The 27,491-nt window shown below is 34.3% G+C and overlaps 1 protein-coding gene across 1 annotated transcript in view; it reads left to right on the forward strand.

Annotated features, from left to right (window-relative positions):
* Positions 1-27,491, forward strand: part of SNTG1 (syntrophin gamma 1) — a 316,256-nt gene that overhangs the window by 256,538 nt on the left and 32,227 nt on the right. Inside the window, exons 13-14 of the mRNA XM_031066535.1 lie at positions 10,202-10,318; positions 14,522-14,593. Coding sequence (XP_030922395.1) covers positions 10,202-10,318; positions 14,522-14,593 — 189 coding nt within the window. The remainder of the gene's footprint in view (positions 1-10,201; positions 10,319-14,521; positions 14,594-27,491) is intronic.

A 27,491-nucleotide genomic window follows, 5' to 3' on the forward strand; every position in this document is an offset into this window, starting at 1 on the left:
TGGGAAAGAAGCGGATCTGATCCTATTATGCAAATAGCATCCAGACTTCTGAGACTGCAAAAAAAAGCTTGAAAGAAGAGATGCTCTCTTGTGAGAGGAGTGACTTCTGGCTAAGTATTAATTGTGAGTTTGCATCCATCAATTTTGAAATAATGTTCCTGCAGGTCACTGTTTGCACTTCACAGGGCCTTGAACTATTTTGCCATGATCTCTTCTTCAATCAGACAGATGGCACCCTCGGAGGAGTTCTTATGTTATCTTTCTATGGGTGAAGGAGCTTGCTTGTCCCTCTGTAGAACTCCGTGGATAGAGAGCCTCAACATCTTACACTGAAATTTGGGCTTCATCTTGGGATACCATTTTATGGGTTGCTTCCCTCCATTTCACATGATAGTGGGACACTTTGTGTTAAAAAAAAAAAATATGAGTGGAAGAAAGCTCTGATACTGCAAAATGAGTCTCACTTGGTACTTTTTAAAGACTGAGCTTTTCCAATGAAACTGCAAAATTCATGGAAATGCCGAGATGCTAGAGACAAATCAACTACTGACAGGCATTACTCCACTGTCAAAAAGTAAGTGCAATGTGAGTTCAGTAAATGTTATGAACACTACTACTAACTCCCTACCACGGGCTATTGGCATATGAACAGCTATAGAATCCTCAGGATAGCCTAGATTCAATCTACACACCAGGAGAATTAAAACCATCTTTATTATAATGGAACCAAAACAGAACCAGGAAAATTAAAACCATCTTTATTATAACAGAACCAAACCCCATCTTGTTAATAAATAGGATATGAAGAGAAGCATGAAAATAATAATATGTAGAACATACTAAATATAATGTTCTTCATCTAATCATCCCCTAAGATTTTTTTTAGATTCTGAAGGGGATATTTTAGCAGGAGTTATCCTCTACCCTGCCTTGCTCTTTCAGAATGGGACTGCATTCTGGTTCTCTTTCTTAACACATTTGTATTTTAATACCACTGTTTGCAAAGTGATATTTAAAGTAATTCTTGAGTAGCATAATTTTTATTTTCTTTATAATCCAAGAAGAATTTTATTTACTTTAAGAATGTGTAAGAATGCAAGTTATATATCATTACTTTGGTTCTTTACTAGCAACTTTATTCTTGTCTCATCTGACTTCTCACTTCCTTTTTCCCTTCCTCTTCAATCTCTGTAGTATATCAGGGTCCTTCACAAATCATAACATTTTCTCCCCCTGTTTACAGTTGAGAAGTGGTGATAGGATACATCTTTCATTGCTGCTTGTGAGCAATGTCTTCATTCTCAAGGGTACTTTACCTGCAAGCAATCTGTACTAAAAATTCCTTTACGGAGTGTATTTTAAGGATGAAATCTCCGGTGAGAAACTTGATACACAGCCTCTCTGAAAATTAAGGTAGATAAAAAGTGGGGACGTTTAGAAAATCCTAGGCAACTACAGATGGATTATGAAATGTGAACTACTGCATATGGTTTGTATCTAGTAATGAAATAATGTGAAACTATAATGAAAACAATGCTGAAGATGTTTTTCTAAGAGCAGTAAGTCAAGACCACTTTAAAACAGATTCCAAGACAGATATGGCTGCTTTGAGATCCAAGAATCACAGAATAATTTATATTGCATGAGGTTTTGTAGGTCATCTGGTCAGAATCCTGCTCAGAGAATGGCCTACATAAATCAGATTGCTCTGGACTTTCCCCCATCAGATTGTGACTGACCTTAAGAATGGAGATTTCATAACATCTCTCACCAAGAGAAGTAATTGAGAAATTTTAAAAACACTAAAAGGCATCAGTGGTGCTTTGCTACATAATTTCTTTGCCATAGTGCTACAAAACGGACATAGTGAGTAAATCTCACTGTCTGTCAGAGGACTTACTCTGGATTTCAACTGCAGAGTATTTATTTGTTTTTATAAAAACAGCTTATTTTTCAGGCTTTTGTGACTGAAAGTTCGAATTCTGAAGGCAGGTGAAAGAGAAAAGCAGTGATCCATAACATTATACTTATTCAGCTGTAGTGGAAGATCATTGGGACCAGTTAGTTTAAAAACAGGTTTTATCTGTTCAACTATTATTTTTTTAAAAGTGGTCTTAATTTCTTTTATAGATATATTTGAAATACATTTTGAGTTAAAGGAGGATAGTGTATAAGCACTGTCTGATTTTTCTAATAAAAAATAGAAATACTTCTGTTATCTATATATATTAAATTTATGGATTAATTTACAATTTGTTATTACATTATATGATCTGAACTGAAGTTTTACTGCATTGTTCATTTTTTATAAATAAAGAAGAGTTATTATCACTTTCTATTTAGAAATTAAGCTTAATTAGACCTATTGCTTAATGGTCTTGAAAACTGTGAAATCATTAGACAAAAGATTATTTGCTGTAGCTAATAAGATACAAAATTACCTTAGGGAGTATTCTTTATTGATTTGATTAAAATTTTATAACACCTCTTGGTTTTTTTTTTCCTGTTAGTAACTGGCAATAGTAACATTGATTCTCCAAAGACATTGTGCAGATGCAGCAAAATTTCTCATCTGTAGGTTTCCATGTTCTGTACTTTTGAAAATAAAATTTCAACTCTTGTTGACTTATTTTTCTTTCAATTACATGCATTGAGTGCTTAAAAGAATTGTTTTATTTCTGAGAGGCAAAGTAATGCTGCTCTAAAATTTTTGAAGGTTTTATTTTCAATTTTCAATTATTTATTGTCAATTTTCAATTTCAATTTTTGAAGGTTTTATTTTTATTTTTATTATTCTGGGAGTTTATTAGCAGTAATTGTGTTTTCTGAGACTCCAAGAAAGTCTTAAGGACAGTTTCAGATTGCAGAAGACTTTATTTTGATAATCAGACAGGATTGAAAATAACTTTTCTTCAGTAGAAATAGTCAAAGAAATTTTGCAAGCATTAATAGCTATTTTCATCAGTTGTCATTTAAATTATTGAGAATGAAAATATAAACAAGTGCCCATGGATAGATTTATTCTGATTATTGATGTTGATTCCATGCATTTAAAGTATTTAAATAAAATATTTTACATCTAAAAAGGCTTTTGTATAATTACATATAAATGTGAACTACTAATTTTCAAACTTTGTTCTCACAAAGGTATAAAAATATTTCTAAGTCAGATCTTGTGAAGTCATTGATAGCAAAAAAGGGATTTCTCTCAGGAATGTTTATTTTGCTGTGCAAACAGCAACACCAGAGACTTCAAAGACAACTTTAGTATACATTGATTATTTGCAGGTTTATTCTGCCTCTGTGAGCACTTTGAAATGTAAACATCTAATTCTATAGAAATGTAATTCTGATGTTATGCAAACTCTAAACATTTTTTGCTAAAATTCATTTCAAACAACCTGTACCCCATCATCTGTATTTTCTGTATACTCAGTCATTTGGGGTTCTTCCATGTTACCATCTCCTTTGGACTGAGTTCAGTAAGCTCAGGATGTGAGCAAGGCAGCTGCATGAGCTGTGTGATCTCACAGGCACAGCCACGTAGCCTAAATTGCGCTAGTCCTGTCCAAGTTCTGCTTGCCAGTCTTTTTCAGAGAAACAGGAAAATGAAAATCCAAAAGTTATCTGTAGCCAGTCATTGAAATCCAATTGAAAGATACTCCTGGGACAAGTTAGGAGTGGTATTAAATGTTTCTGTAAATATTTCACTCACCCTAGTACTTAGGAAGGATAAATATTTAGTTGTTTGCTCAGTGGCACCATCAAAAATCTGAAAGGCATTGTCTGGTGACTTGTAATATTCTGATCTTTTTCTTCATTCAGCATCTTTCAGTAGTCTACCCTGTGGTGAAAAAGATGAATGTGATAGGTTGTTCGTCAAAAGGGAGAGATCATGCCCTCCAGAGTGATTATTTCAAATAATTTTTTTGACCCATTTTTATTTTAGGCATGAAAAATACATGCTGTGTACATTTAGAAGAGTAAAAAAAGGCCATTAATCAAAAGACAAGTCTTAAAACCAGTCAAGCTACTAGACTTTAAAATAAATGATGTTTACTTTCTTTTCGCATGGGTGCTGAGCTTGCTGTATTGTACTGTTATCTATTTTAAACCCTCAAAATCCCCCAGAAATTTCATTCTGGATTAAAATTTGCAGCTGTTCTTGTGCCTGTTCCTAAATTTCACCTTCAATTTCAGGTGAAAAATTAACAAGTAGGAATTCAAAAATGGCCATATATCAAAGATTTTTTTGTGTTTTTTCCCTACTGGTTCCAGTAATACAACAGTAAAAGGAGGGGGAAATTGTGATAGTGTGATATATAGTAATTTTAGTCAGGAAATGTGTGAGACATTTTCAAAGTGTTTGCTGAAAGCTGCTCTGTTGAGGGTATCAGTGAAGATCTGAAGCCTCTCAGGTCTGCTGTAAAATGCCTCTGATGTCATCAGGAATGAGTCTCCTCGGTGGTAATCCTGGTAATCAAATGAACCTGCTCAGGGATGTTTAAATTGTGTTGATGTGTAAATTGCTTGGAAGGTGAGTTATGTGGTGAGTAAATAAGAGAAGTCTACAAGAAGGAGAAGGGTCAGTCAGGTGAGGAAGGCAGATTACTTTAGATAACATGAGATTTTTTTTTTTCATCATCTAGCTACCATACCTATTTAGCAGGAAAATGTTTAATGCTGTATAAAATGCACACATCCCTTGTGCATTTCAGGGAGTTTGCCACATGCTGGCTAGCTACTCTAGCTAATTTTTTATATTTTTTTAATTACACAGTCAATATCCTGGAAGACAGGACTAGCGTGAGCTATTTTTGTATTGATTCCTACTCATAATTTCACATACACCACACTCCTGAAATTAATATAGATTGGTATCTAATACTGCAGTTTGCATCCAAATTCATCGTTGTAATAACAGCTGCATAAGGTCTTTCTTGGAAAAATTCTGTGCTTTCTAAATGCTAATCACCCCTATTAAAATGAACAAATTAAAATTGTAATGAATTTTAAATACACGTAATTGTGCATTGACTTGAATAATTTAAGAGAGGCAAAAAATCCTAACTTCTAATGTTGACATTTTGACAAAGGCACACAGTTGCCCAATTAAGGTTCAAATTGACTTTGTTGTTAGAACAATTTATTTCAATAAACAGCTACTTAGAAGTCTTAAATAAGTAAAATGAGTGCTTTGAAATAAGCTGTGACTATTAACGTGTAGCACTGGATGAAAAACCCAATGAGTGAGCCAAAATGTTTCTCTGGATTAGTAGATTATAACAAGAAGAAGAAACCTGGAAGAGCAACATACAGTTCTTTACCTGTTTTGAAACTGTCCTGTATCCACATGTAGCCGTAATTTTTCAAACTGTGGAGGGAGTGATGGCATGCAGCAGTCAATATAGTCCTGAGTTCTAGCAAGATCCAGGACATCTCATTGGGAATGCGCAAGGTTTTCTCATGGGATGCTGTTGAATGTAACAAATTGTTGTGCAGGATTTTCAAACAGCACTGTTAATTCTGGACAGATCTCTATGGAGGTCCAGGCAAGTTTTGCTGTTGTAAACATCTGCCTTTAATTCTGATGTTATTTGATAAGAAAGCAAATGTGCTCTGTTTTCAGTCTTTGATACGAGTTTTAATTTATCTGGATTGTAAGCAAAAAATCATCTTTGATAATTAAGAACTATTTTCTGTTTTCTCTGACATTATTTACTTTAAGACCTGATAATATTTCCTCAGTTTTTGTGTGGCCATTTCAAAAATAGAACAAGACAAAGCCAAATGGGAAACCTATACTCAGCCTTGATCTGGTAGCAAGATGACAATGTGAGTTCTTACACAGAAGAAAATTAAGTTGTGAGATACAATACATGTGTAACCTTAGATGGAATAACCTATTTATAGTTGAGTGATCTTTGGAGCTGTCAGTGATAGCTAAAGTTTAGCGAACTTTTTTTAATGAGGAAGAAAAAAAATAGTTAATGGGAAGTAAAAAAAATGTGGAAAAATTAGCAGGCTTTTCAAAAACCTGAAAAACAGGATAGGAGACATTTTGACTTCATTTAAAATAGGGCAAAATTTTTCTAGCATCCATTCAAAATTTTATGTGATTAGTTCTTCTGTTGACTTTGAAATTTTTTTTTTACTTAGCATAAAATTCCTAAGCCTTTTCCTAAACCAGTTCCTAAGCAGAATAGACTTTGCCAATGATTGCATTGTGACCAGCCTTTTTCTTCCACTTTTCCCCACTTTTCCAGTGTGGTTTTTTATTGTTTTTCTGCTAACAATTGACTATAATGAATTTTTAGACTATACAAAAATTATTTTTAAAAGTACAGAGAAAATTATATTAAAAGCAGAGTAGAGAGCATTATCTGAATTTCTTATCCCTCATTACTTTCCCTCTGTGTTTTCTGACATATTTATTAGTCTTTGGATCCCATGTTCATCCTGTCACCCTACAGCACAATTTCACATAAAGTCAGTGTGAGTATTAGACTTGCAAGATAAAAAGCTGTCAGTGCATCTGTTCTGATCTTTGAATTGCCTCACTTTTATGTCACATAGATATTACATTTCATTTTGGGGAAATGTTCTTGTATTTTTGTCTTACTATTCTTCCTAAAATATAATGTGTAAAAACTCTAAAAAAGTCACCCTGATCGTCAAGGCTATTTAAGTAATTTTTAGCAATATGTTGGACTGATATAAAATATGGCAATTCATCTTGCTTGATTAGGATGTCTGTGTGATTTAAGAACATATTAAATTACAAGATTATGGATTTTTGACTGAAGAAATTGTCCTGTTTCATTTATCATTTCAATATAGATTTTTTTAAATTGTCCACGATTCAAGTCATAAACCATAATGACTTATTGAATCTTTGTTACTGAACCAGCAGCCACTAAGTTAACTAATTTGTGTCACCATTTGATTTTGAAGAATGAGCTGTTGAGGTAACTTAGAAATCAGGAATACAAAAATTATCTTCTGAATGGAATGCAAATCATAAATAAAATCTGTTTTCACCACCCCTTCCACATTCGTTGATAACAATCAACAGTTTTATAGGCACTCAAAAAACTTGATAAGGATAAAAACTAACTAGATTTTTTGATTTTATAAAGGAGCATGCTATGCACTATTTGTGATTAGCATTTATATCTGTTCGTTGTGTGTCTGTGCTAAGCATTTATTTTCAGAAATGAAATTCTGGAATTTCATAACTTCATGAAGTGCCATATGTGCCAAGTCCCCATGTGCAGCTACACTGAGATACAATCCAAAACTCTCAGTCATATATCATATTCATCCAATATTTCTGTTCATATATATGCATGATCTATTAATTTTGTAAGTTACAATCCCTTTCAAGTAAATAAGTTTCTCAAAGTTTTATAGGTCAAAGCTTTTTTAGAAGTCAGAACGTTTCCCAGTAACTGTTTCAAAAATGTCATCTACTTTACCACAAAAGTGAAAATTTTCAACAGTTTCTCAGCTTCATTTTATAGAAAATTGCAATATTTTATTTAATTTCACCCGTCTAATATGTTTAGATAAACTGAGATCACTTTAGAAACTTAAAAGTTATCATAATTCTCAGAGTTATCTATTAAAGTAGTTGTCAAGTTTTGGTTTTAGTATTTGTTTAGTTTTGCCTTGTTTTCCAGAGTATAGCCTGTGCTATTTTAATCCGTACATGTGAATATGCACGTGCACTCAAACAAACTTGTAAATATTCCTAATTATAATCATACAGCCTTTGCTTGACAGTTCCTCTCTGTGTTGAATAGCAGGTATTGAGCCTGAAGGAGAAATGATATTCTGTTAATAAAACTTTTGGTACAGCAGGTTGTCTGGAAAATCAATCTAATTTTTTCCTCATGATCTACAGAGGCAAATGAGAAATATCTAAGGGAGCAATTGCTCTAAATTTCATGGCTACTTTAGTATTGAGTCAATCAAACGTGGAATATCAACACCTCTGCACAGCATGGGTGACTGTATCCTGTTATTGTGATGAATAGTAGATGTAGAAATATGAAAGAGAAAAACACTAAGAGGGGATTACGTACAATGTTACAGGGATATTAAATATCATCAGGCAAGATGATATCTTACTGTGTGTCCAATTTAAATCAAAGAAATCAAGATGATCAAATTAGTTCAATTGAATTTATTTTGAAGCATAGATGTCTCAATTCGTAGAAATTAGAGATCATGCATTTTCTTGAGTTATAGACAGAAAATGTGCCAAACTGCTGCACGTGGTAGTACAATTTGTTTATATTTTCACACCTCTTTTGTGTTAAACCACCTCAGTCATGAGATCTAGAGACTGCAGTCGAGTCAGAGGGATGAGGATCTTATTTATGGATAGCATATGAAGCAGCAGAAATGAGAGAAATTTGAATAAATATTGAATTGAAATAATTTAAAACTCCTCTTACTTTACCAGTCAGTTGTTTGTTTGGGTTTTTTTTTTTCCTTCTGAATTGTTCTTCATTCAGGAATGAATGAGATTTCAGAGAACATGGCTTTTTTGTTACTGCATAAAAATACAGTGTTAAGCATTCTTTTTGGTAGCTGAATATTGTGGTACAGACCTGTCTTCTTTTTGACTTTTATAAACTTATTTAGTCACCAAACCAGCAGATATTTCAAAACATATTCGTCATTGAACCTGACACTATATGACAGTTCTAGTGTTTGATATTGACAAAATAATTAAGTATTGAGGCGTCCCTGTAGTAAGAGAAAAATGGACCTTCTCTCTGTCTCTGGTTATAGACCATAAAATATCAAATAAACTGTGACAGAGACTAGTAGTGTTGATTTCATACAAGGGGATTTTGAAAAAGAAAGCTTATAACTTCCAGTGTTAGGATAAAAATATACAACCTTGTTCCCCCCGCCCCCCCCCCAAAAAAAAAAAAAGAAGCGAGAAAAAGAAAAACAATAGACACACAATTTATTTTAATTTTAATGGATATTCCATAAAGAAATGTTGCTGAAAATTCTCTGCCCAAAAGTACGGGAATAAACTAGTGTAAATTTCTTTTCAAAAGGTACACAACATTTAAAATCTGGGAGGATAAAACATGCAGCAAAAACATTCATTTTAAGGACATTCATACCACTGGTGCACTTACAAACTTGTTGCGTTTTTTACCTTTTTGTTACGTAATTATTACCATTTTCCTTACACTATTAATACTGTCATTTAAGACAATATCCCACAACTTCTTTGTTAATGTAGAGATCAGTTTCACACAGACATTTAAAAATAGATCTATCCCATGAGCAGCACTGTATGAAATATGGGTTGAACTATTTTCTGTAGCAGTAGTGTACCCGTGCACACTGGAAAATGTATTCTATTACTAATGGCATTGTTATAAATCAAATGTCCCTTGATGTGTCTACTCCCTGTTCAGTGATTCTCCAGAAGTTGGCATAGTGGTGACTCAAGTTCTACTGTTTAGGAATTTGATATTAAATAACTCAAAATTAACAAGATAGGTAGGAAATTACATCTGAAGTGAGCTGGATTAAGTTCTAGCTCAAACATCTGTGTCAGAAGATCTGCTGGTAGTGGTAAGACTCTACAGGATTCTACAACTCCGTTGTAGCTACAGATGAAGTCTGTTCAAAATAGTGACTGAAAATAGTCTGCTAATCTCCTCTTTCTAAGCAAAAAGGTTCAACACTCCTACACAGATTTTCAGGGAGTAAAAAAAAAAAAAAAATTGACATTATTTGGAAATGAAATTTGTAACATCATATTGTTTAATGTGTGACTGTGAACTTGCATGTGGAGGCTGTATCTATGTTGCTGTATAATAGCAGCTGCATGACTTAGAATTCGTAACTGGTGGCTCCTTACACTTCACTTACATTAAATTTCACTGACATGATCTGTCAGCAAATATGTAGAATACACCTTTAACACCCCTGGAGTATGTGGTTTAGGTTTTTTGTTGTTGCTAGTACAATAAATATTTCTTCTCATGCTTTTGCATTGTCCTAACAGGCATCATTTATAAAAACTGACAATGTATGATATTGTGTCTGGGGTTCAAGGTTTGCAGTTATGTTAAATTTAACAGACATCAGTTTATGCATGTGAAATACTTGCAACAAAAGAAAATTTCTGAGAAATTGTCAACACTATTGATTTTTTTGTCAGATAGTCTACATGGGCTGGACTGAAGAACGGGAACAAGACTCCCTTCAGGACCGAATGTACACACCAAAGTTTCTAGCACTGAGGGGATCTTCCCTTTATAAATTTATAGCACCTCCAGTAAGTATGTTTCTTATGCTTAGTGGGAATAAATGTTATTAAATAAAATAATGTCATATAATATGTACAAGTCTTTCACAATGAGATACCACTCATTGGGCTAGCAGGACTGTAGCTAACAGCATTGAAGAGTTTCAGGGTGTGTGGTAGAGAAGTGATGGAAAACAGCTCTTAATCAGATGATTGGATATCTAGCAAGAACTTATTTTCCCACACTTAAAAAATAAAAGAGAAATCTGCTTATGTTAAAAGGGAGCTTTTAATTTTCTTTTGGCAGACAGAACAGGCCCAAAGCAACATGGTTAGATTTAAACTAGAGAATCATTCTAGAGAAACCGCTGAGAATTGGGGAAGTATAAAAGCTTTTTACATGCTGTAGAGATGGCAGTATATCTCTATTTAGATTCCATCCTGAATGTAAGTTTTTGCTGCTTGAGAGCACCAAAAGGAAGGTACGGAATCAAATGAAATTGGTTTAAGTTAAAATATTGATTAGAATCTCACTGGGAACACCAGGCAAAATTTTAGCACTCGTCTTATACTCAGCAATTTACCTTCACTGTCTTATGGTACATCTAAGATGCAGTAAAGATCCTCTAGCTAACTTTTAAGCCAGTTGCTAAGGAGACAGTAGCAGTCCCATCCATGCCTGCAGCAGGAAGAGTCATGTGGATTAATTTTTCCTGTTTATTGGGGGACCTTTCTGACTGCTGCTAAACCCTGTGTTTGTCAGACTGTAGCTCCTTCCTGCCTGAAACAGAATCATGAAATAGTTTGGGTTGAAAGGGAGCTTTAAAGGTCATCTAGTGCAACCTCCTTACAGCAAGCAGGGACAACTTCAACTGGGGCAGGTTGCTCAGAGCCTGTCTAACCTGGTCTTGAATACTTTCAGAGATGGGGCATCTACCTCCTCTTGGGGCAATATCTTCCTGAGGTAATTCAAAGTCATCTTGCAAATCTTTAGATTGATCATCAGTAACTATTGGTGTTCGTTTAGCAAAAGGTTTAAAAACACATGAAAGACATGGGGAGTGGAAGTAAGTATGAACTGAAAACATCATATGTTCAATGTTTGCAGACTAGTTCATGGATGTGGGATTTTGGCTCTCTCAGGTCTATTAATTAATTTGTCAGGGTCTGATTAAAATGTCAGATTATGATAACAAGCACCTTAATTCAAAAACATCTCTCCTGTCTTTGCCAGACCTACTGCAGCATTTGCTGCCTGTCAAGTAAAACCAACTCCATTCTGGGTACTAGATAGAATCAGAAACAATGATGAGAAATCCTGTTCAATACCAAAGAGGAAGATTATTCTTTTGTAAGAACTGTGGAAGAGACCACAAGCCTCTTTACTAAAGAATCATAAATTTGTAGGAATAATATAGTTGTAGGGGGTAAATGTCTGAAGGGGTGTGATAAATGGATCTGAAAAGAATATGTTCATATGAGGAACCTGAACCATGGTGACATGAGTAAGGAAAATCTTGGCAAGCTGATATTGTATAAGACAAGAAATCCATCCTCAAGTTTTTATAGCTCTTGTTTCAGCTCAGCTGCAAGCACAAAATGAATTTGTATTGCCAGATTCTGATTCCTAGTCTAAAATAGAAAAACTGTTCAAATGCAGAGAAAAATATTTTCTCTTCATGGAGTAGGAGGGAAGCAGAATGATAAGCATGCTTTTTTTAGGACAGAGGAAGAGCTCCTACAGAGCTGCCTTAAAGACATAGAATCATAGAATGTTTATGTTAGAAAGGACCTTAAAGTTCAACCAGTTCCAACATGTACTGTATATAATAATTGCACACTTCTAAAATCCTATTTTCTTTATGCAAACTTTTACATATACAGTTAAGTTTGCTATTTGGAAAATTTGTCTCTTCCAGGGATTAGAAAATATTATGAACAAAGTTTCAATGACAGTTTCAGAGCTTCTTTTTAGGAGATGTATAAAGTGTAGTTAAAATTAAAACTGCTTTAGTTATATGTGCAATATAAACTGCTTGGACAAAGTTATTTTCCGAAAAGAGATGTCCTGCAAACTTTCTTAACCAGAAAATCAAACAAAAGTATTTCCCCAGTCTCTGCCAAAGTCTAACACATTAGAGAAGCGTGTGTTTAAACAATGTCTATCAACAGCCTCCCCTGCCTCTTTTTTTATCTGTTTGATCAATAGAACTTCTACTTCCCATACTCAGATAAAAGAGTAATCCTAGTGTTTCTTATTTTCATTTTGAAATTATTAAAGAAAATTACTTCTTTACTATTATTTTTTCTATTATTTCCTGGCACATTTCCTTCTTTAGAATTATTAATTGTGTCAACTCTGGTGGTTTTCAATATCTTCCAATTTACAATTGGAAATTTACTTGAGAAAGAGCCACTAACATCCTTTCTCTTGCTACTCAATATTTTAAATTAAATCATTAAAAGTGAATGGTGCAGCAATTTCTATGGGTGTCTTAATTCTACAATTGCTTTTGTTTTGCACATATCTTTGTACAGAAAGAGTTTTGTTTTGACCTGAAAAGAAGTCCCTTTACAGTTACAAACAAAATCTTAGGAAACCAGGGGAGAAGAGGGAGCTCTTATATTCCCTCCCAAAATATGGAGCCTATCATAAATTTTTAAACATAACTCCAAATGACTTTGTGCTTCAGGAGCAATAATAATGACTTTTCCTTGTGGAACAATAGGACTTCATCTGGTGTGACTGGGTGTTGTGGGCTCAGTGGGACTGTAGCAAGGCTCCTCTCCCCATTTTTCTGTTCATGGTGAGAAATTTATCTTTTTGTCCATAGGAAAAAGAGTAGCTTTGTAGTTTAATACCCACAGTTCAATAAGATAGGGAAGACTACATTTGACAATGACTGTAAATAAAGAAAATTCTAATAGAAGAGGAACTATAACACAGTGTTTTTGAACTTTTCCTTCCTGCCTGTAATTTCCTTAAAGGATCTTCTATTACAGCAATGTTTATAACTAAAAATTAGTTAGATATAGAATTTTCTCATACAGCATCAAAATAACTTTGATCTATTAATGATTACTTTCTCTTTAAATAAGAGATAAATAGATCTCATACAATATTTTGTTCCTTGGGCTCTAGAAACTATTAAAATTTATTTAAACTTTCAAAAATGTTATCCTGACTCTGGTAGAAGCAGTAATGTATGTTTTTATCAACCTCTTCATTGTGTCTAACAAATTTAATGATACAGCTGTCTTCCTTTGGATATGGACCACTGTCCAAAGTGTCTTACCATTAAGTTGATTATTCTTTCATTTATAACCTCAATTTTATTCTATTTTGGGCTTTCTTCTTTATTTTGAGATTTTTAATATTTTCCTGTTTTCTGCTTGCATTTTCCTTGGAAATTTTATACACTGTTCTGATATTGCCTTAACTCTTCCCTTACTGAATATATTCATCTATCTCTTTCTGTCTCATTTAAGTCTGAACACCGACCCTTCCGTGATTTAATCTAATTCTTTTATATATGCATTTTTCTGTGTAAAACAGTTGCTTTAAACGAACAGAGTTAGAAACAGTTGTGAAGTCCCAAAACAGAGGGGAAAAAAAAAGGCTATTCTTCAAATCTTAATTTGTTAGAATTTAGGAGTAGATTGATCTTGGTAAGAAAAAAAGAAAAATTAATATCTGCCTGTGTTGTTTCATGCTTGTTTTTTTTTTCCCTCTGGATCTCAAGGGATGTGGGGTAAGTGTCTGGGACATTGCAAGGTTGGAGATTGGTTTTATGGATCTGCAAACGCTGTAGGTGATTGGGAGCAAATAGTGGCATGCAGTTACAACAAGGAGGAAAGTGGTGAGAAGCATGTTTTCTAATGGGCAGGGCCCTGGCTCTGTGAGATGAAAATTCAAGGGCTGCATCCTCTCAAGATCTCACTGCAAAGCCTGCAAGTTCCCAGGGGAAGTATCTTCATTTTGCATAGAGCAGGCTGCATGCAGAGGATCTCCATTGTAAGGACAGGGAGGACATCTCCTAAGCATTTCCTTGATTGAAGGGTCTGGCCCCTGCTAGTTGTTGCTTTGAGGCCGTGCTTGGTCTATCTGAATATATTTTAATCAATGTAAATAATTTAGGGATTTTTTTTGTTAATAAACTTAATTCTTAAAAACCACCAAAAATAACTTCTTTTCTTTTTCTGTTTATTTTGTGTTTCATTTGTTTTTTAAAGGTCACAACCTGGGATTGGACACGAGCTGAGAAAACATTTTCAGTTTATGAGATAATGTGCAAAATTCTCAAGGTATGATAAGAAAGTATAAAATAAATTTCCACTTTGACAGACAAGAGCATAATACTAACTACCTTGCAGAAAGAGATCTATTTTTTCCCCTTTAAAGTCAAATATCAGAAGTTCTGGTGTCAGTAGGTACAAAATTGAAATAGAAGGCATGGCAAAATTGGAAATAAACTGATTTTGACTAAGAAATGACCTTATTTCTCCATAACGCTGTATGGAGTTTACAGCTTCACTTTAATGTCACATTTAACTTGTGTAACACTAACTTTTCTGACTGAGGACCTAAAGAAGCAGTGATCACTTTGGTTGTTTTCAAATATGTTGATGGAACTAATAGCAGCTGCAATGTATGATTTCACTAGGACTGAGAGCAGAGCCTTTAAAATATGCAATACCCTTCTGAAAACTTTTGTCATATTTTTCCATTTTCTTCAGTCTGTCTGAAGTGTAATAAATGAGAAGAGATAGTGATACATATTTAGAAAGCTAAAATTATTAGTAGCAAGTTAAATAAGACCATTATTGTACATTGTTTCAAATTTTTTAATAGTGAATTCAATCAGAATTATTTTATCTGATCTTTTCTCTATTTTAAAAACAGTGAAAAACAGATGCTCAAAATTTCTCAAATGAGAAGGAAAAGAGATGCTTTTTTCTATTCATGTGAAGTGCTTTCTGATTTATGTTGGTCTTGGGGGTTTTTTTGGTCCAAATTACATAAAAAGTAATTTTAACATTTCTATCATTTTATCTAGGCAGAGGCAGACTAGAATCAACAAGAAATATGAAAATACCTTACTTTTTAAAAGTGTTTTCCAATGGAAAGGCCTTTTACTGACATAAATGGTACATTTCTTAGGTTTGTAAGTCACATAGGTGCACTATATTTTCCTTAGGGAGACAGATTAAGGTTGCAATGGCTCAATAAAATTTGGAAACTTTTTTCACTTGAGACTTAAAAAAACAAAAAAAAAATTAAAAAAAAAAAAGAAAGAAAAAAACCCCACCAAGTTTATAGTCTGAAAAAAATCCTCTTTGCTAGCGATCTGAACAGAGAAGTGAAAAGTTTTCTTTTACTGCTGAGTTGGCTGTGAGGTCTGGAGTCTTCATCAAGGAGTAGAACCTCCCAAACATAAAACATCCCATCCCTGTGGGATGCCCTTCAATTACCAAGTGTGGGCAAATATTGGCTCCTTAGCGCTGCTCATGTAGAAAGAGGAGTAAGAGGACAAGTTGTTCACTCGGTGAAGGCCTTGCACTGAGGGTGTAAGTGAACAATGCTCTAAGAACACAGTCAGGCTTTGAAAGAGTTGAAAAATGCCACTTCTTCCTTTACCTTTTTTCTCTTTCTCTTTGGTAACCTCTGATTCCTTCAGGCCTTGGACTTAATGCAATAAGCATCAAGGTAGCTCCTCTTTGCAGAGAACTAAGTGCTTTGGAGCCAGGATGACTTCTCCTTATGACTTATCCAAAGATACTCTTTGAACAGAAGCTTATGGAATGTGTGCCACATAATTTTCTGTAATTTAAAGGTCCTTCTTTTCTTTTAGCCATTTGCCTTTGTTAATGGTCTTCTTAATTCGCTTGCAATTTTTGCCGTTTTTCTGTTCCCCTCTTGGTTCTGTGTCTCCTATTCTTGTATATCATACATTGTTTTTTGGTTTATTTTCATTTCTCAGCTGTGTAGCAGAAGTTATTACAGCCAAGGAGACAATCCACAAAGCAGTAAAACCTAAAGCAGTGCCTTTCTGGCACTGTTGTGTAGAAGCACAGAAAAGAGTGCAAATATGCTGGGTTTTTTTATCATCCAGCCATCCAAACTGTCTGGGAAGAGGTGTAGATTTTCTAGCCTCAGTCTATATAAACAGAGAGGCAACTCCAGCATAAGTAATATAAGAATATAATTTATGTGTTTCTTTATCACTTTATTCATATTCAGTTATTTGTTTATTTTCTATAAATATGGTCAGGCTCATAAAATGCTGGAATGTTTCAAGCAGGTTCTGTAGCTGACAAAAACCTGTAAATAATAAAAACTGCAAGTGGGAAAATCATTGCAATGGAATTGCAGCTTCTGACATTGGAGCATTAATCTTCGCCATATTCTAGCTTTCTACAGCAGTTGCTATAGAACTTAACTATGGTTTCACTAAACGTAAAAGCAAATAAAACCAAGAAAAACAGCTTCCCATTACACTACTACATTGAACATCTGTGGAAACTCAAGGTTTTGTTCAGCTTTTATGCCAGCATCTTAAAAGTCTCTATTTAAGCAATGAGTGGTTTTTTAGACCCATGTGAACAAGCCCCATGGATATTACTGAACCAGAGGCCACACAAAAATAAAAGGTTATTATGGTGTTTTGTGATCACCTTCAAACTTCTTCCCTTTTACAGCACCTCAAATGCTACTTTTGATATAAATTTATTTGACTTGGAGAATGACACAGGCTTTTTGGCTAATATTCACTTCAAGTAGGACTTGCAAATAGGCTGTGCTAACCTCCGTATGAGTTAGCTCAGGAGTGAGAAGTAGTGCTTTAGAATTAAGTGCTCCCACATCATTTACCAAGCAAAGTGTATCTGTATTGCATGGCTTGCTTGCTTTTGGATGAGATATTTTTTAAAAAATTGTCCATATTCAGACTTACATTAATTAGGATTCGATGTCACCCAAGGTAGCTGGTATTTTCCCTGGTATATACTGGCAATTTCAGTGACTGTCCCTCATGCCGCAAGGACAGGACTTTACTTAATATGTCTGTACATATTTTTTCTCCATTTTCCACTCCCTAATTGTGACTAAAATTCTGATGAACTTCACAAGAACAGTCTGGATTAGAGAGACTTAGTACCCGAAGTTTGTCTTTTTAAATAGAATTGTAATTTTCCTCAGTTTGAGACTTCTCTAAGTTTCTCTTCATGACAGAAGCACTACAGTGGAAAATATGAGCTCCCAGATCCTACTGAATGCCTATTTTAGTGTTTCAGGGTGAGAGAATAATTCCTCTTCTGGTAACAGTAGAGATATTAAAATAGTAAATAAATATTAATATCTACACAATACTTTATCTACTACAAAGTACTTAACTGATTCCATTTTCAGGAAGAGTATATAGTCAAAAAATGTTAAGTAAAACCCAAAACTTGGCGGCCACCATTACCAATGTTTTCTTTATGTTTACTTGCATGTGTTTAGTGTTCTTTTCCCTCTAGTATCCATTCCAAAGACTCTGATTCCTTTCACAAATTATACAGAAGACTGGGGTGCCATTTTAAATTGACATAGTTGCCCTAGTGTCAAGCAGCTAAAAGGCAGGATGTTCTACACCTTATTCAGAGATGTCAGAGATTATTATGTGATTTATAGCTATAATGCTCATTAAATAAACCACTATTTTGTTGTAACTGTATACTTTTTTCTTTTATTTTCTGGATCAGATTACAAAGAAAAGGAAGTAGAATCAAGGCATTAAGTCTCTATTCTAATTTGATTAGGACCTTCTAAATGACCAGGAGGACTCTTAAAATTTGAAGCATAAAAATACACTTTAAAAAGCACTCTTTTCACTGTGTGAAAAACAGCTTTGTTGAAAGAAATTTAGCAGAATGTCATTGATCCCCTATTTTAGTATTTACAATTCTATACAATAAAAAAAATAGAATAAACCCCCAAATCCTCATAACCACTTTCATACACTACCATAACAATAACATAAAATAAAAAAGATTCTGTATAAAGTTTACAAACTACCAGATAAAAATACGTATCTCATAAATATGAAGCTCTTAATTGTCAAGATTTTGGGGATGAAATAATAATTATTTGTAATAATAATTATTCATATGAAATAATGAAATAACACTTACTCATATGAAACCTAGGTACAGCTGGCTGAGTACAAAAATCAAATTTTAATTTAATTGGTTTAAATTATTAATTGTGAAATAATGGCATACAGCAGTGGCTATGTTTGATGCAAAAGGAGCAGTTATGGAGATGCAAATAACTTAAGACCTGGGGGGATAAATGCATAAATTGGTAAGCAGTCGAAATAGTTTATTAAAAATTCAATAGATATGTTTATTAAGGGGTGGAAGCAGAGAGAAAACAAGGCACTGAGGAACTCTTTAACCCTAAAAATAAGCAGGTAAAAAGAAAGTGAGTGGAAATCAAAGTCAGTCAAGTTAAAATGGCGAAGAAGGTAAGAACTGTAAAAGCTGTGCTGATTAGTCAGTGAAAGAGGTTGATACCATTTAAACCACTTGAACCAGTACCACACCATTTGAACCAGCAAGAAGTTGATAGCATTTAAACCACTCTTTTATTTTTAATCACAAGTTTATTCAGACTAATGCTAATGGGACAGTGGCACCAGCATGTGGATGAAAATCTGTGATCTGTGTTAAGAAATTTGTCAGGCAAGATAATTTATGGTACCACTTTTGACATTAAAATGTGTCTTTGAGTCATTTTCAATAGAACTGCTGGAAAAATTTGCTATCAATAAATATTTATTTCTAATTTATTCTACCAGAAGCTTGTTTTACCTTATCCTCTATTTTGGGGAGTAAAGCCCCATTAACAGCCAACTAATTTTAATGTTGCAATTGAACAGTATTCAATATTCCAGAAAAGCAGGTAATTCTATCACTAACTTCAGAAAGGCAGGGGCCCTTATTGTGTTCAGTATTTCAAATCTGATTTAACTGTATATGTCTTTTTGGTACCACTTGATACAAAGTTTTAACATGTGTATTTTGACAGTGTGTACCTGTGTAAGTGTGTATAATTTAACAAGATTTAAGTACCTTAGATAAATTTGTAAATTTCAATTTAAATAATAATAAATATTAAATAATTAATAAATTTAAATAATTTCAGTATTTACCATTTTTTAGGGTAGAAAAAGTTTTGTTATGTGTTTCAGGTAAATTATGAAGAATAATGTAAGAAATTGCACTTCTCTGTCCTTTTTGCTTCAGTTACTTATGTTCTTCAGCTCATCTGAACATTTCCTCGTAATTGTGAGAAAATGCTTTCTATAATTTAGTCACCTGCCTCCTATCTTCAGTGGCATGCAAAAATATTTGGAGATTCACAGTTAGATCATGCTTTATTCAGCCTAAAACAGGAAACATATTCAAGTGTCAGATCAGCTCTGAAATGAAATGTGAGGATAACTGTGGAAGGCAGTCTGTGCTGGCAACATGTCAGGGTAGTGAATCATTGGTGTTTACAGTTAGTACCATTCACATCAGTGCAGCTATAATTTTCTTGCTATATTAATCAGAACCAACTTGGTGTCTCAGAAGACTTGTGATTCCTTCCTTTTTTTAGCTGTTAGTATGTGTAAAATCCTCAAACGTAGTTATGTTAATTTTTCCTACTTAAATTAATTATGCTGTCCATTTCCAGTAAGCCAAGTATGGGAAAAGGATAATATAAAAATGATGGGAAACTACTGACAATGTTATTGTATTCAGGTAAGTTTTAAAAATAATTCAAATAGACACATAAACATATAAAGTGCAGGTAGAGAACATGTTTTGAGGTCTGTCATTCACATGGTTTGCTCAGTGGTGAGCCTTGCATCCTGATGTGATTCCACTAAAAGACTGCCAGCAATAAAGAGGCAGAAGTAATGCATGGCTTTTATGGATAAGTTAATGCTGCATCCAAGGAATATTAGATTTTCAGCCGGGGTTTAGCCAGGTTCTTGGAAAGAATGGTAACTGTTGAGTATTTCAGTTGAAAACAATTGAAGCAATTTTCATTCTTTGGTTTGCCTTCAGTCCTACATTTAAGACTATATAATGTTTCCACATAAAAGAGGATCTGTTTCCACTCTAAATAGAATTACAGTTGTCTTCTATGATAAGAAAAATAGTAATAGTCAGGAATATCTCCATGTCCACTGGCATCAAGGCTAACACTAAGTTGGCTTCAGTTAGGCCACAAGGAAAAATTTCTATATTGAAATAGAGCTCCTGACAAGGCCACTGAATTTCCACCACTAGATACTTTTAAGTGTAAGCTGGTGTGTAGCTGCTCCTATCATGCACAGAGATAGGCACTAGATGGCTGCACCTCGGGCGAGATCATACACGTCTTCTGTGATTCTCTATGTGATTTCAGTTCATTTCTCCTTAACATCTGCATAGTTATACAAGCCCTAATCCATGTTCATCTGGATAAATTTACTGGGCTCTGTGTGTAAAAGGTCTTGATGTAGCTGTAACTCTGCAGCACCATGTAAGAGACTTTTCTGAAAGCAAGAGGCAGCATTATTACGTGCATGACAACTACCGCTGTACAAAGACTTATTCATTTTTTGTTTGTTTCAGAGAGAAAGGACAAACAGTATTTGAAATGTAAACTTATTAAATAAGGCTTTTCATGTTTCCCGTTAACTTTAGAGAGGTTTCTCATTTTTTATTAATTCCCCCCTCTCTGCCTTTTTCTGACATTTCTTATGCAATATTAATAAAACTGTCACCTTTTGGGTGAAAAATAAATGACTTGCGTTGTGCTGGGGCTGTCAATCTCAGAGTCTGATCCTTCGTCCTAGAAGAAATAACAAGATAAACACACAGAGGAAAACAAAAAGAATAAACAGATACAGAAAATAAACTTTGAAAATACTTCTGCAACCTCTCTGTTTCAGAAATTGCTTTTTGTTGCCTGTCTAGTTATGAGACTGACAGTGCTGTTGCAACATCCTTGAAAAGCAAAGCCAAATTAACGTTTAACATAAGGCAAAGGGAATGTTGAAAAAGAGCAGAAATGAGGTGTGAAATATAAATACTGTGTAAGGATACGTGGGAAAGACACGTATGTGTCTTAAATCCAAGATACTTGAGATTTATCTGCAGCTTGAGAAGTTTCCCTCCATTGACACAATCTAACCAGAGCATTTCTAAAGATTGGAGTGATTCAGTATGTATTAGCTAATGTACTCTGACTCATCAATTTTAGTACATTTTTGTGAAACATTTTTCTCTTATTTATCAATTTTCTTCTTTTATGGTCATGCACTTTAATTATTTGAGTTTTTTCCTATCTTTATTTCTGGCTATTGCAATACTTAAATTTTGCTTGAGATGCTGCAATCTTATTGCACAAAGAATTTGTGACTCTAGGCATTCATGCAGCAGTGCTAATTTTGTATTTTTCACTGAAATTGTGTTCCAATCCTTATATGAAATAAAATGTTCCTGTCTCAGGGGCAACTATTCAAAACTTCATTTGGTGCATTCTCTTCTCAGTGGAGGTCTAAATGTTGATTACTCTCAACAGCCAGAGCCAGCAGTGAAACCAGAAATATTAATTTCTTTAAAAATCTTTATCTTGTTGTTTTATGATAGGACCCTTTTTATCACGGTCGTTTTAATTTTTTTTTCTTAGTACTATGAGCAAGTACATGTAAAATAATTCATTTTACACATTTGCTTATACAAATTTTTTGACATAGTGATATTCAACACAAATGCTTTTCACTGTGCTACTCTAATGTACTCTCATCTTGCCATAATGTATTGACAAGCTATTTCAATAAGGAATTCTGTGCAAAAAAGAAAGGAAGCTAAATAAGAAAGGGTACACAGTCAAGTAGGTAATTCTTTTAATATAACAAATAGACAGTTTGGTAGGTAATTTTCCAAACTTTTGTTAAGTTTAATGCTTCTCCTTCCAAAGTTTGTGTCTTTCATGAGGAAGACCTTTAAAAGATCTTTGCCTGCTTTTAAAACAAGTACATCTAAAGCTGGGGGAAAAAGCCCAAACACAAAAACTGACAAAAATGAGGATGAAAAGCACTTTTCTTCCATGTAATATCTTTGTCCACTTCTGCTATTGAGTCAGGTGTTTTTTCTCTTATTGAAGAGGTGCATAGACACTTTAAGAAAATGTAGAGTATCCTGTTCTCACCATGGCCAGTAGGATGACAACTCCCAGCAGCAGGAAATATAGGGGAGGTTCTCTTCCTATACACCATGGGGATGCAGCATCTTCAGAATGATATCTTTAAAATGGTTACAGTCAAATTTTGCTCAGAAACTAGTTTTTTTTGGTAGATCTTAACTTTTCTTCCCAAGGGCAGCAAAAGTGTCCCTGTCCTTGAATCAGCCATTGCTAGTCCAAAGAATGGAAGTCCCAGAGCAGCTCAAAATGCAGATTTGGGGGCTGATGCTTCTCTGTTTATTTCTTTCTTTTTAACTGGGATAAAACAATTTCATGCTTTTTTCTAATTTATTTTACAGAGCTGATTTAGCTGTTTTAACTATAATATAAAATACAACAATATCCTCAGACACACAACTAACATGGGGAAAAAATCAGCTACAATTATTTAAATTTGAGAAACTATTTTAAAAAAGGGTCAGAATGAAACTATAGGATCACTCTTTAACATTGCTATCCATTATCATTATATTTACTCTTATGGGATCTGTTCTTGAACTTAATTTCCAGCAAATAATGTCTCAAAGTTTGGAGAGGTAAAAAACCTTAGTAACCCTCTAAAGAGATGATCACCCCATTTTTTAGTATCTGTTTGTAATTATACTCATCTCTGATTTCTCTGTAACAGAAAATAACCACTAATGCCTCTCCAGAAATTATTAGAATAATTTATTTCCTCAAAAGATTAGTCAGTTTTATGAACATTTTGAAAATTTTCCTCATATGGCAAAAAAATAAATTTCTCAGTAGAGTTCATTAGGAAATAGACACAAGTATGGCACTGACTTAGAAGAAACCTGTTTTCAGGCTCTTGCTCTGATTCAAATGTAGGTCTTCAAGACTGTCTTTTAATCAGGCAGAATAGGAAATTAGTTTTCCTTTTCAGGCAGAATAGGAAAGTGATTCAATCTTAATGCTGAACCTAATGGAATACAGGGAAGGAACCTTTCTGTTTCTCTCCAGCCATCAGACAGATCTTTCTAATGGAAATTTAATTGAAAGTAAAATTTCTCCTGCAATTATAAACAGTGTCCCCCAAGAGTAAACATACTTTTTGTCAAATCTGAACATCAGAATATTTTCTGTCCAGTTTTAGTTTGGCTGCAATTCTGTGTTTGCCTAAATATGTGTATGCATAGATATCTGCAATTTCAACATTTTTTTTTTACATTTCTTAAGAATGACATTCAGAAGGGTCCAAATAAGATGAGCTATGTACAAACGCATGCCTTCATGGGTATTATTTATTTATTACTTGAGTAATGAGGATATGTTGGAGAAGCTGAATCTTTTTTTCACTCTGGAATGAATCTCTTCCCTGCTGCCTGTAAATGCTATTAGAACCATCACCATAGCAACTAATGGTGATGCTCAAGCAAAGTGTTCCAAAAATTTCAGCTGAAGAAGTAGATCATTATGTGCCCTTGGAAAGAAGGATGTATGTTTATGTAGCCAGAACTGATATGTAAAAGGAGACACAAACAGTAAAACTATTAGGACACTGATGCCAGCAAGTGTAAAGGCATGATATGATTCATTTTTACAGTTTATTTGAAGAGATTGCATGAGAAAATGCTTTTTCTCTTCAGAGAATTTAGATGTTAGGTTTGAATCTTGATTATGATAGCACTGATTATTTTGGTAGAACTGTCTGAACTAGTTAACAAAGAAAACATTTTCTCATTTATGTGTTTTGAAGAACTGTTATAATTAATATGAGAGACATGAATACTTACATCATTTTAAGAGCTGAAATACAATTTTCTTGCAAGTCTTGCAAGTATATGGTCAAAACTACTACTATATGTAGTATGGTTTTGAACATCTTACATGAATTGTTGTTCATGTCAAAAACTGCTCACTGGTGTCACTGACATTTACAGTTCCATGTCAAAAATATATGTGCCACTTCTATATTACATGTAACCCTATAGGTAAATCAAAATTTCAGAAAATTCTTGAGCATCTTCTGAGTAAAAATCATGCCACGAGCATGAATGTGGCAAATATTTGTTTCTCTTGCAGAGAGCTTTGTAGAATAGACAAACTCAACTCTCACTGACCATCTCAAGAGGTGAGGGCCTCCTGCATCTTAGCAGATTTAAATAATAGCCAAAATATGAGTGTTTAATGCACTCATCCAATTTAAAATGAAATCAAAAAGTAATCAAAAAGAAGTGGCGCTGCTTCTGGAAAGAGCAGTCTTTCAAAATAGAAGAAATTACCCCTGCAGAAGAGAAGGCGAAGTGATAAAGAGGCATTCTGCCTTAATTTGGAAGGACCTGCTTAATGAGCCATGCTTAGTTCCCATGGACAAATTTATTACTCTCACTTAACATGGATATCATTATTAATTAGGCAAGCAGGAGTCATACTGTCCTGTCAGCAGAGATGCTGGATTACCCTGAAGCTGGGTGTGAGCCAATGTCTTTCGTCACAGCCCATCCTTCAGCAGGACTACATTCCCTCTAGTGAGAATTAGCACACTGCTAAAAGTTTTGTGTGTACTTCTCTTCAGAGAGTTTTATTAATTCACAGTGAGAACATCAGGGGCAAACAGTACAACTAATCATTATCAGTATGAAAGAGTTCTTAAAAACTCAACATGAAATTGGCTTGTGTCCATCACTGACTAAATGAATAAAATAACACAGGGTCACAGCAGATTCTTAAATGGGTAGAATGACATTTATATTTTAATTGAAGTAGTGGTTTGGTAAAAGTTAATTAATGAAGATTCCTGCTTCATCCAGACCTGGTTTTGAGACTCTTGACAAGTTTGGGGTTTTTTAAAATTTGCAGACTTTTGGACAATTTCCAGCTGGATTCCTTAAAAAAAAAAAAAAAAGTGCTTTAAATTCCTGTCTTCATAAGGACATTTGGCTAGCTATCCTTTAGCTTTGCCTACAAATTGATATGTCCAGTTATCTATTGCACAAATTATTACATTCTATAAACCTAGAATACAGATTTTTAATGCTTGAGAAGAAATGCAAAACTAAAGAAAGATCTTGCAGAAAAAGCAGAAAAAGTTGCGGAAGCAGTACTAAGGGGAACTTTGCACATAACTTTTTTTACATGTAGAATGGAATACCATTAATTAGGAAAGGAATACTTCATGTGTATGTTAGCAACTTTAGAAAAACTACAATACATTATTTAAATGTATTTGACTTACAGTTCTCTTATCATGGACCTAATCATAGATGATGATATCAAAATCACAAGTATATACATTAGAGCTAATCACAAATTGAAATTATTATTTGGTTCAATTATTATTTCTGGGGAAGTGTTGTATTTTGTTTTCATTCTGAATAGGAACTTCACAGAATGGAAATTCCAATAATAAATGAGTCCATTATGTGTGTTGTTTGTCACAGTCTAATGTAGTGGATGAAATATTCTAAACTTTTTATATGCAAAAGACTGAGGGGAAATACTACCTAGTACTGATTAGATCTTTCCTAAATCAAAGCATGCTCTCATTTTCATACATAAGTAGCAAAAACTTGGATAATTATTGTAGATCCCACTTAGCTTTCTTTTCATCATCTGGGTTTGATGTAATGCTTAGTAAAATCTGGTACAATTCTTACTGGCAATGTTGATAATGAAATACATAGGTTTTTTATTTAATCACTTCAAAGCCTCCAGAGATTTTTGCATTTTTCAAGTGTTTTTTAACAGAGATCAATCTCAATGAAACTTCTAACATTTTGTTTTTCACAGTCTGTGCAATAACTCTTCTCTTTTTCCTAGACAGCATATACTTCTCAATAGGAGACAAAAAAAGCCCATAAGACTGGAAGAGTCTAAGAGTATAATTTAAAAGCATCAAACCTTAGCTGTGCCCAGATAAATGGAGATATGCATTCTGAAACTCAGCCATGCACTAAGCGTTGTCCCATCTGAAAACAGGGGTTATATTAAAGTCAATAATTCGTGTCATCCCACACAGTCGTGTTTCAGAAAAGGTTTAAGCTTCATTACTAATAAATACTTATTCTCTACTAACTGTAGACACGAATAGGTAAAGATGAGTTCAAAATATTTTTAGTTTCTTGTGTGGTTGTAGCTATGAAGAACGAAGAACCTTCCCCAGGAAATACATGTACCTTACACACGAGTCTTGCCACACTCCATGCTGAAGAGGTCCTTTGGGTTGTGGGCTAATAGGCCCATTCAATCAGGCTTAGCTCTGGAAGCACAGGGAGTTCAAGATCCCTTTTAAGATTTGTTAGCCAAGAAGTGCTACTTCTAAAAGAAGTAGCTTTTCTGCCCTGGAGGAGTGAGGGGTTTCCAGTGCTTTTGCTCATCCAGAATTGAGATTGTTCAGCCTGGAAGAGAGAAGGCTTCAGGGTGAACTTACTGGGGCCTTTCAGTATCTAAGGGGATCCTATAAGAAAGATCAAGAGGGGGTTTTTTCAAGAGCATGTAGTGACAAAACAAGGCAGAATGTAGGAGACTACTCATGACAGAGAACAGGCTTACCTTAGGTGTGAGGAAGAAATTCTTTATTGTAGGAGTAGTGAGGCACTGGAACAAGTTGCCCAGAGAAGTTATGGATGTCCTCTCCCTGGAAGCGTTCGAGGCCAGACTGAATGAGTTCTGAGTAACCTGGTCAAGTGAAAGGTTTCACTGCCCATGGCCATAAGGGGTTGGAGCTGGGTGATCTTTAAGGTCCTTTAGAGCCCAAGCCACTCTATGGTGCTGTCTTTTGTTGCTACACATATCCACAAGGTTAAACATTTGTCACAGTGCTGCTGCTCTGTGTGCTTTGAGGCTGTGTGTGCAATGGAGCATAGATGTCATTAGCAACAACCTGGATATTATAACCTCTATTTTGAATGCTGGTCAGGACATACTGTGAACAGAACTAACACTTCAGTTTTAGTAGAAGAGCCTGAATGAGAAGGAAAAAAAAGGGAGGGAAAG

This window comes from Geospiza fortis, unplaced genomic scaffold, assembly GCF_000277835.1.
Source record: "Geospiza fortis unplaced genomic scaffold, GeoFor_1.0 scaffold53, whole genome shotgun sequence".
Lineage (NCBI taxonomy): Eukaryota > Metazoa > Chordata > Aves > Passeriformes > Thraupidae > Geospiza > Geospiza fortis.